General features: G+C 46.1%; 1 protein-coding gene across 5 annotated transcripts in view; it reads right to left on the reverse strand.

Moving 5' to 3' along the window:
- CTNNBIP1 (catenin beta interacting protein 1) overlaps positions 1 to 18,938 on the reverse strand; it is a 38,627-nt gene that overhangs the window by 6,063 nt on the left and 13,626 nt on the right. For 3 of the 5 annotated variants that reach the window (XM_064172278.1, XM_064172275.1, XM_064172277.1), the window contains 3 exons: positions 13,551 to 13,640; positions 8,723 to 8,844; positions 8,086 to 8,176 (listed from right to left, as the gene is read on the reverse strand). In XM_064172278.1, coding sequence (XP_064028348.1) covers positions 8,086 to 8,176; positions 8,723 to 8,818 — 187 coding nt within the window. In that variant the 5' untranslated portion in view covers positions 8,819 to 8,844; positions 13,551 to 13,640. Of the gene's footprint in view, positions 1 to 8,085; positions 8,177 to 8,722; positions 8,845 to 13,550; positions 13,641 to 18,938 lie in introns of those variants that run through there. The other 2 variants (XM_064172279.1, XM_064172274.1) reach the window with 2 other exon arrangements.

The following is an 18,938-nucleotide window of genomic DNA, read 5'->3' on the forward strand; positions in this document are numbered from 1 at the left end:
GCAGGCACACACTAATGAAATCTGATGGCAACACAAAGTTAGAAAGTTCTGCCAAGCGCCAGAGGGCAGCGAAACAACAGACAAGAACCAACAGCACAGCAGTGAGGAGCAGAGGGAGCAAAAGGGGTTCAGCTATTAGCGCTAGGAAAGAAGGAGAAACCCTCCAAGAGAAGAAGGTAAGTGAGGTATTTCTGTCTTATGGTACAGTTCTAAACAAGATTAGTACAGAATTCTGAACGGTTATTTGCTCCCCCCCCTCAGTTCCTTTTGTTGTTTGGCAGAACCATCAGTGGGTTTATTTGCAGGAGTTACCGACAGCCCAACATTTGCATGAGCCTCAGGCAACTGCCTTGAACGAGACAATTTGATCTATCAAATGAAAAGATAATACCACCTAAGTGGGTAGGTAACCTGAGGGCACAACACCCAACAGATCAGCAGCTTGCAGCCAAGCCCATGCCCATTTCTTCTGCTCCCACATTAAAGATCGAATTGCATCCTCAGTGAGGTGATGGATTATTACGAAAGAGGAAGACATCCTTTGTCCAAACGACAGCAGACACAGAGAAAGCCCTTGCAGACTATTACATCTAAAGCTAGCATGAACAAAACTATCTGCTTCACACCCAGCCCAGTGGTTCCCAGACAGTGTCAGCCCAGTTGCTTTCGACACGATCACTGCCCTTGTGTACTGCACCTTGGGGCTTATTTTCTGATCGCTAACAAAAAGAATCTGTTTCTTCAGCCTTTCTCCATGAGCACCCATGACTCTTGACTGAGATAAAACTGGCAGTAGTATTTCCCAGAACCAGATTGTTCAGGGGGCTTGCAAGAAGGGAAGATACATTCTGCTTGTAAATTGAGTAGTTACAACATCACAATGCCACAAGCTCCTGATGGGCACGAAGTCCTACTGCTTTTAGCTGAACACCTCTGTGATCTGAAAGCAGAATGGAAAACTTCTCTGCTGCATTTAAGGAAGGGTAAGAGCACAGTATGTAAATCATAGAATGGTTTGGGTTGGAAGGGACCTAAGATCATCTAGTTCCAACACCCCTGCCATGGGCAGGGGCACCAAATGAAAGGGACCCTCTCATCTGTGCTTCCAGCCTTCAGGAAGCCACTTACAGAGCAGGAAGATTTCTGAAGATGCCCTGTAGCAAAAAAAAACCAACCTGGGTGACATCTGTCTAGGGAAAAAATCATCCACGTCCACACTTCCCAGCACACAAGCAGGTTTTGTTCAAGTCCAATCTTACAACCCAAACTATCCAGGGCTAAATGAAACCAATCTAACAAGTCTGCTCATGAAGCAATTCCACAGCTGCCTGTGCTCGTGTACAAACACTTGCAGAGAACAGGGCAGGGGATTCTGTGTGCTGAAAGGAAAGAAGGGATTAAAGTACTAGTGAATAGAGCTGCTGCTGCAGCCCCACTTGGCCCCCACAACGGATGTTTTCTTTCTAATCAAGTAAAGGAAAACTCAAAAAGCAGAGTACAGGTTACAAAGTTAAGCTGCCCATTGCCAACAGCCAGTGACTAAGACAATAGGATGCTGAACCACAGCTACTTTTAGCACATCCTTCACCGAGCTCTGCACTTCCAGTAATTAATGGCCAGAACAATGAAAAAGGCACACTTACACCTGACACCCTACAGTCTAGGCACACAACTGCTCTCTCCACAGCTATTCCTGAGCACGTTTCTACACATGAATGGAGTTGCACCCTTACCCAATTAACTATTCCTCATCTTCCTTCAGGAGCAAAGCATTAATTGCCACAGACTTTCAGACATGCAAATACTTCTCCCACTTTTTCTGCCTCAGCTTTTCCCATCCTCAGCATTCCTGAAAATGAAAACGCATTGAATCATAGAATGTTAAGGGTTGGAAGGGACCTCCAGAGATCATCTAGTCCAAACCCCCTGCCAAAACAAGATCACCTAGTGCAGGTCAGGAGAACACAACCATGTGGGTTTGGTAAGTCTCCAGAGAAGGAGACTCCATAACCTCTCTGGGCAGCCTGTTGCAGAGCTCCATCACCCTCATGGTTAAGTTTTTCCTCACGCTGAGGTGGAGCTTCTTGTGTTCCAGCATGTACCTGTTGTTCCTTGTCCCATCATTGGGCACCACAGAAAAGAGCCTGGCACCTTCATCTTGATACCCAACCCTCAGATACTTGTAGACATTAACAAGATCCCCTCTCGGCTTTCTCTTCTCAAGACTACACAGCTCCAGGTCTCTCAATCTTTGTTTATAGCAGAGATGTTCAATAATTAACTGGTAGGCCTACGACCAGCTTAGAAAACAACTGAGACAGACTCATTCTATCAACTTTCTAAAAGCTCCTGCTGCAGCTATGTTCCAATTGCAGTTGTTTGGACTGCTGAATTTAGTAGTTTTTACCCGACTTGAATTCCAGTCTTGGCAAGCTAAGAAGATCTGAAGGTCAAATGACTTCACAGAGCAGCATCAAAGACTGTGGAGAGCCACTGAGCTCAGCACATGCAGCTGCTGATCAGCTCACCTACATCTCAGAACACTTCACCAAGATGACTGCAGTCAATGCTTCCCACAGCAAGCACTCAGCTCCAGTCACATCAAGCCAGGAGGATACAAGCTGGGTTAAAACCACACTACCTTAACACAAAGGAAGGTGCTAAGAGATTCATCTAACAGCTGCTATTTCCAAGTGTTCTTTGAACAGCTACAACCACCTGATCTTTGTATCTGCCAACATCTTTCACCTGCAAAATTAAACCCCCAAAGCCTTTAGAGATCAGAAGGTTAAGCCTGTCAGAGATTTCTGAAGGCTGCCATATTAACAGATCTCTGTATACACACGTCTCTTGACTCATCCTCCAGCACCACCTTTCTGAAATCCTCAGTACGTGGATCCTAGTCTGGCATTCTAAAAATACAGCATGCACTGCTGAGAGGAGGAGCACATTCAAGCAAGCATTGTGTTCAAAAGAAGAAAACTCCACTGCCAAGAGCTCTGCCTCCATATCTCCACCACTGTCTGGTATTTCAGGAGCACAGCCTGCCTCCTAACCCCACAAGCAGCCCGGGCTCATTTTTAATGCTGTGCCATGCAGAGAACACATCTAACCTAGCTGAGGCATGTGCTTGCATCTCTGCTGTGCCCTTCCCAAGGGACCAGCTTTCTTCAAGAAGCAGCACGACACTCCTGTTGCTATAGGAACAACAGAGCTGCAATCACCAAGGTCTTAGTATAATTCACGTATCACACTTACTGGCTGCACAGCTTCCATTTGCAGATCTGCCAGAGCAGCTACTTAAGACAGCCAAGTGCTACCCTAGCATTTAGAAATCAAAGTCACTGGGAAACAAGAAATGCAGGTTTTATGAAGGAGATGCTCCTGTGCACATAACTTCCTGAGAGGCATTCTGCTTTTATTAAGAATATGTGAGGAAGTCCTGATTTCATCATTCCAAGCTGAAGAAACCTAATGAGTCTGAGCTGCTTTGGTTCTTGCTGCAATGCAAAGATGACAACCAATATGTTAATCTCTCAAAACAGCTCATGATCACATCCACTGGTTAAAAAAAGATGCCTTTGGGTTCCTCAGTTATTCTTGGAGCCACAAAAACAAAGCAAACAACCAACCCACAGCCAACAGCTGAAAAGCTCCTTGAGTAAAGAAAAAATGCCCTCTACTTCTGCACTTTCCTCTAGGTGTTAATAATATTACAGCAGTGACTGAAAAGAAAATGGTTGTTAAAAAAAAGCAGTGAGCATGACTTGAATATTTAGTCCCTTAATTAACATGAAACTTCAGTATTAAATATTTCAGCTTAGAGTTTTGTAACTGTTGTTCAGGCTTCCCTGGATTACTCAGATCTCATCCCCTCTGCTAACAGTTCACCTTTTCATGGCTAACAAAACATTTTTAATGCTTCAGATATGCCTCCTAACTGTCATGGATGCAACGTAAGAGAAAGGAGAAAGGGTCAACAGGCCCAGATATTAGCAAATACAGCTGAAATATCAGGCTAGCAAGAGAATGCAGACATCTGAATTGCCTAAACATCCTTGCAGCCCATGCTGGTGAAACAGCATCTCTAGAGAATTGTATCCAAGTCAATACACTGAGGGTCTAAGCACTTCCTGAGATTCTGGAACATACTGAAAAGAAAGGACAAATTAATCTGGAATTAAAGCCAAATAAACCAACAAACCAAACAAAAAGACTATCTGAAGACTGGAGTACATGTTCTGCTCATTCAAGGTTCCTTCTCAGATCTATCAGTCTAAGGTATGTTCTGGTTACGGATGTAAAGAGTTTAGAACACACTGAAAAGTTGTGTTTCAATCAGGTATCTGCCACAGCACATTAGAGAGCTCTGCACACGTGACTTGATTACTGACTTACACTAAGATGCTCAAGCAGAACAACTCTGAGGTTGCTATCAGGAAAACAAGATTCACAGGGGGTTGGAACTAGATGATCTTTGAGGTCCCTTCCAACCTAAACCATTCCATGATTCTAATACAACACAGATGCTTCAAGAGTGAAGGTGTTTCAGTGTATGCTTCAAAGCAGCTCTGTCAGCACCCCTCACACACAGTGATCTGGCACAACTGAGCTGATGAGTTCCTCTGGATGGAAGGTGGGAACCGAAGCCAGAGTCTCACTTCCCCTCTTTCTATTCAAAACAGCACAAACTGAAAGGGACTCAGACTTCAGGCTTGCTTAAAAATTACAGAGGCACTGCAAGATGCTTCCTGATCAAAATTAGCAATTAACTGCTATGACTGGACCCTTAGACAGTAAGCAGAGAGTCACAGAAGAACTTTAAATGTTAGAGGTATCACTAATAGTGGCTCAGTGAAGTTTCATGGCATGAGCACTTGAACTGTGCAGGGAGAGTGTAAACTTCTTTCTTCACTGCACTGTCACACTGCTGCAAGCACAGAGTGGACACGGAGGTTGCAGTGACTCCCTGTGGTCAAACAAACAGGCTCGCAAAGAAGTTGACAGGTACTTGTCAGAAGCCATACAGTGCTAAGCAGTCCAACCTCTGGTAATTTTGGTGAGCCACCAGCCAGCTGTTCTAAGATGGATGTGCAACAAAGCAAAGCACAGAAATTGTAGCAGAGACTGTGATACACACTTAGAGAATTCCAGACCATCCACCCTGTGTGCTGTTGTCCAAAACTACCCCCAAACCAAAACAACCTCCCTGCAATTCTGCAGCCAGACAACAGCGCTTTTAAGTGACACGCAAAACTGTGCAGGTCTGCAACAAAGCTTTTAGAGTGCTAAGGCTAAAAATGTCATTGCCTTTTTGGGAACAAAATGGGGGTATGAAATCAGCTTTCTGCTTTTTGTGTGCCTGCTGAGTAAAAGGCCTCTAAAGATAGGTCTTGGACAAGCTGGGCTGAGAGCAATCTGTCCTACTGCTGGGAGAAAAGACTGAAATCCACTAACATGCTAACTCTTTGCACGTTACTCCTTATATAACACACCTTGCAGGTGTTCTGGGAGCTCGGATGCGTAAAGGGAAGGAAAACAATTATTCTTCCGGATGAGATTGAGTGAAAGCAGCAGAAAAGCAGGGCAGCAAACTGCTGGCAGCAGTCGTGAGCAGGCAAGAGATGGAGCAGCTCAGTGCGGGGAGCCGGGCTGGGGGCTCCCAGCGCAGACAGCGCCACCTCGTGGAGCCGCAGCCTCCCTGCAGGCGGCCAAGTGCACACCTGCGCAGCGAGCGCCTGGCTTCCAGCGCTGCCACACTCCCGCGCACCAAAACAAGGGGCGCTTGGCTGCCCTTCCTCCTTCTCAGTAATCTTTGCCTCATGTGGAGTGCTGCCACATCTGGATATGAAAATAACCAACATCCTCTCCCACCTCTCTACATACTGAACTGTTTTCCTTCTTTTTTTCCCCTTACTGAGAAAAAAATTAACTGCTCAGATCATCAGCCTAAGTAGAATTAATTCCTTCAGCATAAGTAGTCACTGGGCCACGAAAAGGATCAGGGGCTTTGAACACCTCTGCTCTGAGGGCAGGCCGAGGGAGCTGGGGTTGTTCAGGCTGGCGAAGAGAAGGCTCCAGGGACACCTAATAGCAGCCTTCCAGTAGCTGAAAGGGGCCACAGGAAGGCTGCAGAGGGACTGGTTGGAAAGGCTTGCAGTGATAGGATGGGGGACAACGGCTTGAAGTTAGAATAGAAAAGATTTAGATTGGATGTTAGGAACAAGTTCTGCACTATGAGGGTGGTGGAACACTGGAACAAGTTGTTCAGGGAGGTGGTTGAGGCCTCATCTCCGTAGATACAGTCAGGCTCGACAAAGCTCTGAGCTACCTGGTCTAGTGGAGGCCATCCCTGCTGACTGCAGGCTGGATTAAATGACCATTGGAGGTCCCTTCCAACCCCAACAATTCCATGATTCTACAATGGTGAACAATCCCTGCTGTAACTAAGTCTTACCACATCTGCTTCAGGTTTTGATGAGAAACCAGACCAGCTGAAGAATTCTGAGCCAGAATGCAGGAGATTATTTATCTCCATCCTTCCCCCAGCTATGTGAGGAATGAACACACAAGTTTCAAACCGAAGAGCAAGTTGGTGCAGGTTGTGTTTCTAATGGTTTGTTAATTGTCTTAGATCTACATTAAACTTCTGCTCAGCTCAGTTCTTTTTGGAACCTGAGACTCACAATTTTCCTTCAATACCAAATTAAACATTGTGAATGTGACCTGACAAGAGGTCTAAGAGGGGGGAGGAGGGGGACAGAGCGAATTCAGAAGGAAACATTCAGGTTCAGAAGGGATTAGTAGATTCAGAGTAGAGCCACACAATTGTTTACCAAACCTTCTGCAAAGAACTCACAAAAGCAGCAGGTACTTCATCCCTTTAATGGGAATCTAAACAAACCAAAGCAGATTTGTAAACTTATTTCATGTCTACTACCTCTGTCTGGGAATTAATTACATTATGCAAATTAAAGAAATGTAATAAGCAACATTTCTCATATTGCTAAACTTTCCTGCTGAAATGGTAACGCTGCACTTCCCCACGGATGGAATGTGAAAACCAAGTGATGTTGGCAGATTGTTCCATTTCATTTGGTGAGAAAATCAGCTAGAGTCATATAACTAAATCATCCTTATGCATAACAAATTGCTTTTGTACCTTAGAAATCTCTCTCTGCTTCAGATTTTATTTTGATGTAAGATTCCCAGCTCAAAGCATACCAAGGAAATGCTTTGGAACCCCTGCTCAGCTGTCCAGTTAAGAATAAATAAAAGACTTTAGATTAAAATTGTCTTGTGTGGACCCAGTGCAACACAGTGTGGACTGTGGAATCCAGCAAGACACCCAGAACTAGAGGCACCACCTGAATTCAACTTCACCTACCCAAAAAAAAGGCAATCTGGTAAAAAAAATCTTTCTATTTAATGAGAGAGTAGGAAGCTGTATAGAGGCATTTAGCTCACAGGACTCTGCTCAGCACTTTTTTGAGTTATAGAATCACAGAATGGGTTAGGTTGGAAGGGAGCTCAAAGCTCAGCCAGTTCCAACGCCCTGCCATGGACAGGGACACCTCCCACTAGACCAAGTTGCTCAAGGCCTCATCCAACCTGGCCCTGAACACCTCCCTGGGTAACCTGTGCCAGTGTCTCACCACCCTCTCTGTAAAGAACTTCTTCCTAACATCTTGTCTAAATCTCCCCTCTTCCAACTCAAACCCATCACTCCTTGTCCTGTCATTACAAGACCTCGTAAGTAGTCCCTCCCCAGCCTTCCTGTAGGCCCCTTTCAGATACTGGAAGGCTACTACAAGGTCTATCAGGGAGAAGATGATGTTTAACAATGCTTTTCATCCCCTAGGAAATCAGGTATAGCCAAGGCTGGCTTGACCTGGCGAAATAAGTTTGCCACTGCACTCTAGTTCTCTTCCAAATATTCTAGCAGGCAGTACCTTGCACATCCCAGACTGCAGGGTGGGTTTAAGTCAGTGACACATTACAGAAGTACAAGGGCCTAAAATTGGTATTTGCTGAGACTGTTCTGACAGATGAAACAAAGGCAAGGCAGACAAGTGCAGTACTCACCCTGATCAATTGAGTGTTGAGGGAGCTGGCTGAGTTGGCTATTCACTACACCCGCATACGTGCGCAAGAACTCCTCTTCGCTAGCAGTCAGCTGGAAACATACAAAGAGTAAGTCAGCAAAAGGGGAAATGAAGAAAGACTGAAGACATAACCTCCCACTTCCCCACCAGGAACATCACAGCTGCCTCTATTCTATTCTTTAACAGTTGAATCATCTTGTACTTGTGCAAACTACACCATCAAGGACGCAGCAGCAAATTGGTACACTGCATGTTCGTGGAGAGATTCAAAGGCACCTGAACAGTTGCTTTGTTTTGCTCATTTCCCAGTGAGGAAAAAGCTTTTCTGTACACAGATACATGAACACATGCTCCAATTCACCTATGACTCCCAAAACACTTAAGCAAAGTCTGGTTGATCAGATAGGGCTGGGTGCTAGCTTGGACTGGATGATCTTGGAGGTCTCTTCCAACCTGGTTGATTCTATGAAAACTCAGTTGTGTTGAACTGCAGGTAATGATTAAACCAAAGACAGATAAAATGACTCAGTAAAACCAGCCCATCTCAGTAAGCACTATGCCACTGACTACATCACCTGGGAATGCACACAATACGGGTTAAAGAGAGTGCATCTTACATTTGATCCCATCTTCCTCAGCATGAGCAGGACTCTCACTTTCTGCTGAATGTACATCTCCTCCGGACTCTTTCCGGGGACACCCTCACGGTTCATTCCCCTCCTGCCAGCTCCTGGATTTCCTGGAAGTAAAAGAGCAGAGAAAGTGAAACTCAAACAGGTAACAGGGTGTACCAGGAAAAGTGTCATTTCCAAACTGCTCTTTAATCGTAGAATCTGGCAGGTTGGAAGAGAGCTCCAAGCTCAGCCAGCCCAACCTAGCACCCAGCCCTGGCCAATCAACCAGACTATGGCATTAAGTGCCCCAGCCAGGCTTGGCTGCAACACCTCCAGCCATGGTCACTCCACCACCTCCCTGGGCACTCTCTCTGCCAACAACTTCCTCCTAACATCCAGCCTAGACCTCCCCTGGCACAGCTTGAGGCTGTGTCCCCTTGTTCTGCTGCTGCTTGCCTGGCAGCAGAGCCCAACCCCACCTGGCTACAGCCTCCCTTCAGGGTGCTGCAGACAGCAATGAGCTCTGCCCTGAGCCTCCTCTGCTGCAGGCTGCACACCCCCAGCTCCCTCAGCCTCTCCTCACAGGGCTGTGCTCCAGGCCCCTCCCCAGCCTTGCTGCCCTTCACTGGACACCTTCCAGCACCTCAACATCTCTCTGCAATGGATGAGCCCAGAACTGGACACAGCACTCAAAGTGTGGCCTGAGCAGTGCTGAGCACAGGGGCAGAAGAACCTCCCTTGTCCTGCTGCCCACACTGCTCCTGAGCCAGCCCAGGATGCCATTGGCTCTGCTGCCCACCTGGGCACTGCTGCCTCCTCTTCAGCTACTCTCTCCCAGCACCCCCAGGGCCCTCTCTGCCTGGCTGCTCTCAACCACTCTGGCCCCAGCCTGTAGTGCTGCTTGGGGTTGTTGTGGCCAAAGTGTAGAACCCTGCACTTAGCCTCGTTCAGTCTCTTCCCATTGGCCTCTGCCCACCCATCCAGCCCGGCCAGGTCCATCTGCCCTGGCAGAGTAAGGAACCTCATGCTTCATCAGAGAAATCCTTCACATTTTCAACAGATAAACTGAGCCTCATATGTGCAACTCAGACATCCAAAGAGGCTGATGTTCACATCCCTTCTAGCTCATTAGCTGCTGTCACATTACTGCATGAGTAGGAAAAGAGAACTCTAACAACCAGATGAAGGAATCACCCTGACAGAAATCTCTGATTTAGGTTCCCCTCCCCCAGATAAATAAGCACAACCAGTATGGAAACAGGATGCAGAACACAGACATCAAGGCTGAAACAGCTAAACATAAGCTGGATGAAAGCTAAACTATTTTTCTCACCTTTTTTTCTTCTATATATCATATAAAAAAGGCCACTGTACTTGTAGCAAGTTAATAAAATGTATTAAATGGGTTTGGAGAGAAAGAAGAGCTATGAAAAGCAGAGAAGCAGTCAAGTTTATCATCCTTGTGTCATTTAAAAACTCAAGTTTTGCTTTTCTATTTTAAAACCCCCAGAAGAGTCTGGATTAAGCAGACCATGCTACCCAAATTCAGTAGCACAGAGTACAACCACACTCTGTGGTCTGAGTATCTGCTCATTATTTAAGTTTCACAATAGGGAGCTGATGAAAAAAAAGGAAAAATATCTACAGGTGCAATCTTCAGCTGCTATAAAATAGATGTTTCAGTCAGCAATAGTAAAAGTCTTCACCTTTAGAAGCTGGTGGTGCTTCAAATAACACCCTGCTATAGCAGCCCACCAAACCAAACTGACGCCTTCGAAAGCTTAGAAGAGTCTCTTAGAAAAGACTCCACAATCCCCTCCCTTACTGCAGGGCTGTGCAGTCTGCCCCTCTGGAGATACTTAAAACCCACCTGGAGGTGTTCCTGAGTGATCTGCTCCAGGTCATCCTGCTCTGCAGCAGGGTTGGACTGGATGATTTTTTGAGGTCACTCCCAGCCCCCAACATTTTGTGACTCTGGGATACTGTGTGTTGGAGAAGTGTTAGGATTCCTGCTAAGGGATCTGTGGATGGAGGTGGAAGCCAGAGAGCCACTCTTCCACCATGCACAGCTTGGAAGTGGCTGCACACCACCTCTCCAATTCATTTCCATTAACAGAACTGGGTCTGGTCCTATACCAATAGAATAAAATCAGCCAGGTTGGAAGAGACCTCCAAGACCATCCAGTCCAAGCTATACATCTGCCTCCCTGGACTTTGGTAACTAAGAGAATACACAACACAAGGCATCCTTAGTGAGTGAAGAGTCTCACACACAGGTTTTCCTCCAATCATTACCAACCTCTCCCCTCACTTTACTTTCTCCTAAGAGTAATAATGAAAATGATCTGGGTGTGGAAACAGTTTAAAATCACACACAGGCCCTCCTGAGTGAGTCAGAAGCAATGCAAACTGAAGTGGCAGCTGCTGGGATAGGCTTCACCACCCACATTACTTAGCACAAAGATAACAGTAGTAAAAAAAGTGAAGGAAGCTCCATCACCAGCCCTGCTTGCTTAAGTTTCCAGTGGCAAGACTGACATTATGCTGATTTGCTATAGGTGGTTCTGCTTGGAAACCTGCAGTCTGAAAGTGGGCAAGGTGATCCTCTCTTTTTGCTAGAACCCACAAAATGCCCTCTGAAGTGGGGGGGGGTAAAACAATCTCATTTTTGTGTAGTGTCACAGAATGGATTAGGTTGGGAGGGACCTTAAAGCTCATCCAGTTCCAACTCCTCTGCCATGGGCAGGGACACCTTCCCCTAGACCAGGCTGCTCAAGGCCTCATCCTATCTGGCCTTGAACACTTCCCTAAGTAACCTGTTCCATTGTGTCACCACCCCCACTGCAAAAGATTTCTTCCTGATCTGCAGTCTAAATCTCCCCTCTTCCAGCTTCAAGCCATTCCTCCTCATTCTATCACTACAAGCACTTCTAAAAGTCCCTCCCCAGCTCTCCAGTAGTCCCTTTAGGTACTGAAGGCTATTCTAAGGTCTCCCCAGGGCCTTCTCTTCCCCAGGTTGAACAACCCCAAGTCAAGTGTCCGCCAAAGTTGATTGGGTTAGGTTACTAAGCATATACTCCACCATGCAATCAATGCACTGAGTGCTAACAAGTGGGGTCCATAGTAAGACAACAAACAAAATATGACTAGGAGCAAAAAACATTGTTCTGCATATCCAAAGGCTGATAAAACAATAAACACTTATCAAGATACCAACTAAGTCTGAAAGGTTTTAATTGCTTCTTAACATTATACTAACACAGACTTTTGGACTCTCTTTTTTTCCTCCCCCCCGCCCCGAGAAAAAAAATATTGTTCCTGGAAGAGAGAAGAAGCATTACCAGAAGCCAAAGGAATCAACTGGGAAAAGAGAAAGCACAAGAACAGAAACTTGAAAGGTGGTAGCATGCTTATGGTTTAAAAATGGAACAAATGATATGGGAGATCTATCAATAGGTGGCACCACATGCAAGCACCAAGAAAATGCCACAGCTGTCTTCACCACAAGTACTACCACCACAATTCAGCACTCCTTTGCTCATCAGAGAGCAGAGACCAGAAATCTCACATACATCTCATCATTCATTGGCTGCCATCACTATAGTCTGACAGTTCTTTATTAATTTTTCAAACCTTGCAAAGGGGTGATGGGAACTGCTACCCAAACCTGGTTCTGGTAAAGTAAACTTCAGCTGGGACTTCTGGGCTCCCCCAGTTCAAGAGAGATGTTGAGGTACTGCACCATGTCTAGAGAAGGGCAGCAAGGCTGGGGAGGGGCCTGGAGCACAGCCCTGTGAGGAGAGGCTGAGGGAGCTGGGGGGGTGCAGCCTGCAGCAGAGGAGGCTCAGGGCAGACCTCATTGCTGTCTGCAGCTCCCTGCAGGGAGGCTGTAGCCAGGTGGGGTTGGGCTCTGCTGCCAGGCAAGCAGCAACAGAACAAGGGGACACAGCCTCAAGCTGTGCCAGGGGAGGTCTAGGCTGGGTGTTAGGAGGAAGTTGTTGGCAGAGAGTGATTGGCATTGGAATGGGCTGCCCAGGGAGTGGAGTCGCCGTGCCTGGAGGTGTTGCAGCCAAGCCTGGCTGGGGCACTTAGTGCTATGGTCTGGTTGATTGTCTAGGGCTGGGTGCTAGGTTGGGCTGGCTGAGCTTGGAGCTCTCCTCCAACCTGGCTGATTCTGTGACTGTGAAGCTACCTATTTAATAGGAAGGCTAAGAATACTAAAGCCTGCCCATTCAGTGAATGCTTCACAAAGTTAATAAGCAAAACAGGGGAAGGAGGAGTGGTATGGCTCAAAAGCTATCAAAGTATCTATATAAAGAGGTTAAACTCAAGTTCACAGCACAAGAGTTCTTTGCTCTTCATAACTGCACATTAAGTTTGGGTGATAGCCTCAGCCACCACAGCTGCTCTTACCTGAAGACAACTAAGTGGGAAGACAAATCTCAAGCCAGTACTGAGACCTCAGTATGAAAAACTTTCATCTCTCTGTTCCTGTTACATAAAGCTCTGCTGAGACAGTTTAGGATGACAAAACTACCCAGAATATACTGCATCAGAAGATTTCCAAACCCACTCATGAAGCTGGTCTGTGCCCAGAAGACAGCACAATCCACCTTTACAAGTCAAGGACTGCAAAAAAAATCTTATCAAGGTACTTATCCAATTTGTTTTCTTAAGAAATGGCATTATCCAGGGAATATTTCAGTCACACATCCTGCAGCACCATTTAGACAGAATCTCCCTCACCTTACAATTCTTTCTAGCACATAGGCAAAGCCTTTGTTCCTCCCTCCCCAACCAGAAAACGTCAGAGATTTCCCTGCCAACCTACCTGCTTCTAAAAACCAGAGCAGGTCAGGTAACCCACGTGTTTAGTCCAGGTCAATGAGTGCAGCTGGGGAAAATGCACCAGGAAACTGCCCTGGGAAAACAAAAGGAGCAAAGCATTACAGAAATATCCCCAACTGAAAATCAGAAAGAGCCTTGGAATCAGAGCCTGCAAAGCCCTTGGAATCACAGCCTGCTTTAGAACTCTGTCTAGCCCAAATCCATTCAACTGTAGGTTGTCTGCACTTTACAGAACATTTTCTTTTGAAAGAGTAAGTTTTTTAAGGGCCAAGTTGTTCCTCATCCCTCAGATTTACACCCTGACCATTCCAAGGACATTCTCCATCACTTGAGAAAGGAACACGTTCAAGCTTTGCATTCTTTCAGGAGCTTTCAGCACGAAACTCATCTGCCTGGTAACAAAACCCCAACCAAGTCAACATGATGACCTGTAATTTCCTCGGGGAAAAGGTAACAAACCAACAAACAAAATAGTTGTATCTTCCCAAAGAGCTGAGGAGAGCTGGAGAGAAATGTAAAGCATGCTGATTTGGACCAAAATGATTGTTTTCAGCTATGCATTTGTTGTCTGAAGGCAGCAATTATGAAGGCTGGTCTGGAGAGCCCTCTGTGCTGGAGTTTTCAGAGCAGTCACCAACAGCTCCAGTTACTGACTTCATTTTTGTCTTTAGACTTGTCACATTTCTGAACATATCTTACAGCTGCCAGAGGTACCAGGGAATGGTAAGGGTTTGCAACTCTTCCCACCTACCACAGTAGCCTCCGGGACAAGCAGCTCAACTGCAATGGTGAAGTGACAGTTGGAGCTCTAACGGGCAGTAAAAGAGCAAGTGCCTGCTACTGGGGAGAGCAACACAGCTAGAATCATGTCAGCAACAGTATACCTCGCTGTGCTTAGGAGCCCCTGGTTAGGAAAACTATGCAGACCTGCAGCATTTGTCAGTAAAATGCTGGTGAAATTTGCCGAAGAATCCCTTTTGCCCTCCGTGTGTGTGTGTTCAACAAGCAAATGCAGACGTGGACTAATTCAGTTTCTTTCAAGGCTGTTTACCACCCCGTGCAGGTGTCAGTAATGGCAGGGGAACGAGACAGGAGTAGCTAAAGCTACTCAGCTGCTCTGTACATCAGGTTCAGCAGAGAAATGATGAACCCAAAACACCTGCGAGCTTCACCCAGAGGTTCTCTACAGTGTCTCTTACTAACAAGTGTTGAAAGCAGCAGAGCTTTATCAATGGCTTAAAAGAATCATTTCACCTCTCCAGAGGAGAGAAATTGCCTGCTCTGAAAGGATTATTTAAGCCCTACCTCACTAATTAGTTCCCACTGTTCTTGCCCTCTAAATATGCAATGCAGCCCCAAGAAAGATTATCTACAGCACAGACAACAGGGCCGTTTGCAGTGACTAATTGCTGCTCTCATTTCTGTGCACTTCAAAGACACTCCCCCGCCCCACTGAGCACTCACTCACCACACGACTGCCAGAACTCCTTCCTAAAGGAAAGGATTAGGGCATGGCAAGTAAGCACTTCTGAGATGCGCTTCTGTCCTCCAGACAGGAGCAGTGCGTTGACAGTCACCATCACCATTCTCCACAGGCATCCCAAACCGCCAAGAACAATAATGCAGGCAGTTGTTTTAGTTAGCACCAAATACAAAGGCAAACAGAAAGACCAAATGGTTTCCTAACCCAAATAATTGAGAGGAATTCAGCTGAGAACCAAAGCAGCTTCCACAGACAGCTCGTTTTGATGAAGAAGGTATCAGAGTTTAGTTTTCAAGCACAAGTCTAATGCCCCTGCAACCCAAAAGGTTTGGGTGCTCTGTCCAGTCCATGTGGCTGCCCAGAGCTGAACTGGCCTCACCACTGCCAGGATATAAACAGGAGTGGAACACATCAAGCTTCCACACCACAGTCTTTGCATAATAAACCAGCCTGACTGCTCAAGGCTCCTGAACTGGCTAGAGCAAATGAGACACTAAATCAGACTTCACTGCCTTTTCCTTAACAGTACCATTAAAAAAACAAGACTAAACCAGGTGGTGACCAGTCCAAAGCCACACCAAGGTGCTCCTACCAACCTCTTCCTACTTCATGCAGGGAACTGCTTAAGAGGATACAGCAAAGGGCTACCAAGATGCTGAGAGGACTGGAACATCTCTCCTACAAAGAAGGGCTGAGGGACTTGGAGCTTTTAGCCTGGAGAAGACTGAGGGGAAAATCTTCCCAGTGCTTACAAATACTTAGAGGGTGGGTGTCAGGAAGATGGGGCCAGGCTTCTTTCAGGGGTGCCCAGCAACAGGACAAGAGGTAAGGGGCACAGACTTGAACATAGGAAGTTCCATCTAAACATGAGGAGGAACTTCTTTAATTTAAGGGTTCAGGGGCAGTGGAACAGGCTGCCCAGAGAGGTGGTGGAGTCTCCATCTCTGGAGTCATGCAAAGCCCACCTGGATGCACAGACTTGCTCTGGCAAAGGGCTGGACTAGATCTGCAGAGGAGTCCCTTCCAGCTCCTGTCACTCTGATTCTAAATGGCAGCTGGCACTTGCAGCATTTCCAACCACACATCAACATTCATTTCCAAAGAACCCCAAGAAATAAGATCTACAACTATTTTGCAATCATGTATTTTGGGAGTGGGAGGGAAGAAGTGCAAAATGTGAGAAAGAGTTTAGCAAGACAGCTGAGGAACAGCTGAATCACTACCAGCCTGGCTTCTGCTCAGTCTTGAGAGTCCCAACAGACCTGTGTGTTACACAATGATCCATCCCCAAAGCACTTCTCAGGGCAGGTATTTCTTTGCCTCAGCTGCAATTACCAGCTCTAAATTCTGTTTCTTTGCTCATTCATACCCAGTTTCTATCCCTGCAAGGTCAGGACACTGTTTATTTTGCCTCTGCTCAGTTCCAGATGTTTGTCTCTCTCTAAACAAGTGAGGATTGTTTCATTTAGTGCATTACTTCTGCAGAACTCAGGTAGGTCTGTACCGCTTAACCCCAGGCAAACCTCTGCATTCTGTCAGGTACCACAAACAGCTGTTTGGGCTCGTCACACCAAGCAGCACTTCCACCATGGAAAGCAAGATCCCGACTTTCTCCTCGTCACAAGGTTCTGTCAAAGCTTAGGTGTCACTAGAACACAGGAACACAAAACCACTTCTCAAACTTACAGTTCCAATTCTTGCTGCAGTGCCAGCCAGCAGGGTTTAAGACCAGATGCACCATGCAAATTCCTTTACCATGGAAATGAAATGAAAACTATTCTAAGCACAAAGACTCCAGTTCCAATCCATTCTTATCCTTCTTCCCTAAATAATTCTACTTCTTACACTGGTTTACACTTGGGGCAGGGATTGCTACAGAGTGCTTTTTAACAGAGAAAGAACCTTAAAAGCAGTGAAGTAACATTCAGAGATGTCTGTATTGGAGATGGAAAAAGGTCAAAGCCTTAGCTCTAGGCTCTGTCACTGACGAGATCATGCTGCTTCCCCAGACATCAGGAGGTTAAGGGAGTTTTGAATCTAAAATGTGAGGCACATGAACTGAAACAGGTTTTTAGTGTAGTTGTTACTGAATCGAAACAGCACAGGGAAACCGAACCAGCATCAGGATGCAGCATGCCAAATGCAGGATGCTGGCAGCTGAACATCAGCTGATCAGCAAAGGGAAAACCAAATTCTGCACACCCCATAAACAAGCTTTTGTCAGCAGCACTACAGAATCCTACTCTTTACAGCTAAAACACAGAATTCACTTATTTACCTGCTCTTGCCAGATGTGTTGTGCTGCTCAGGAGAAACATTCCCTCAAACACAACACTCAAGTCTGTATTTTCAGCACAAAAAGGCAGACAGGGAGAGAGAACAAGAACCACCAGATACTGGGCTGAAGGAATCTCCACAGCACAAAGTCAGATGGAAAACTCTGAATTGGAAGAGAAATGAACAGCTCTGGCTGTTTAGAAGCCCAGTTACAGACTCACTGATACTTACTGGCCCAAGTGAAGAAATACTGGGGGCTCAGCTGAATTTCTGGTAATCATATCCCGAGTTCCTAGCACTGAAGGAAGGGCTGCCAAAGGCTGATGAAGGCATGGAGAAGAGTTCTATCAAGTCTCCAGAACTGGTCTCTCCAGGTGATGGTGAGGCAGATGTGCAAAGCCAACAGGAAAGTCTGGGCTGCCAGTATCTTATCTGTTCTGCAGCTAAGCACAGTTCCACTCTCCAACTCCTTTCTCACCAAAGAGACTCACCTGTACATTTCAAAAGCTGTAGTTTCACTCTGACATGCTTACATTCTTGGCTAAACTGTCTTAAAAGACTAAATCCTTCAGGATTGTCCTGCTGCATCTACTACACTGCCAATGGACATAAATGGGTCACCTAATTTTCCCTTGTTTGGCAGGCAGAGGGAATGAAATTTAGTTCTCATTTATTTTTAATATGATTCACAAGACAGACTAATAAATGCCAAAGATCTATATATTCAAGCCAAACCTGCCAGCTCAGCTTTGGCAAAGCAATATACCCGAGTTTAAAAACATCCCCTCCCTTCCCCAAGCAGTGGAGGAGGTTGGTCAGCAAACAAATGGCAAAGCTGCCCGGCTCTCCAGCAATCCAGTCCCCGAGCTGCCTGCAGAAGGGCTGGGTGAGGATCTCAGGAATGTCTTCTGCTCTGCAAGGCCCAACATGTGGACTGGGCAGAGTCAAGCACGCCTGACATCCCTGTTCTGATCCCTGCTTGCCTACCAAACCCATCACTGTGGCTGTGGAAAGGGTGGTGCAAGCCTGTCCCCTTGGCAAAAGAAAGCTGAGCCATCATCCTCACCTATAGCTCCTGCTATAGAGCAGAGTTACACTTTCCAGCAAGGCAGTCAAGGCAGACTTGGACGTCATTTTGGAATCAGAAGATGGGGATGTGTCAACACCACAAAACAGCTGGGTTACTTTACAAGTATGGTACCAAAGTAGAAGAGGATTAAGTATTTTTAACTCTTCCACTAGGATTGAGAGATGCTTCCCTGCCCCTCCATGTTGTTACTTGTCCTGAAAAGATAATAATGAAAACAGAATATAATCCCTCCCAAAGCCAAACTAAAAGACCTGATCAGCTTTCTCTTCACTTACTGACTGCAGGCACAACAGTATGCAATGAAATAACCTTGTCATTGTAGTTACACCCCCCCACCCTCTTCCCTCCCTGCTTAGATTCAGAACATCAGCTACTGCATTTTCACTTCAATATCCCAGAGCCAGGAGAAATCTGCACTCAAACTCAGTTTAACTTAGTTCTACAAAGAGATGGGACAGCTCCTAAGGAACTCAAGCTCACTAGGAAAAAACGTTTTGACTGAATGCTTTCAGCAGAGGAGG

The sequence above is a fragment of the Pogoniulus pusillus genome, chromosome 36, assembly GCF_015220805.1.
Source record: "Pogoniulus pusillus isolate bPogPus1 chromosome 36, bPogPus1.pri, whole genome shotgun sequence".
In the NCBI taxonomy this organism is placed as follows: Eukaryota; Metazoa; Chordata; class Aves; order Piciformes; family Lybiidae; genus Pogoniulus; species Pogoniulus pusillus.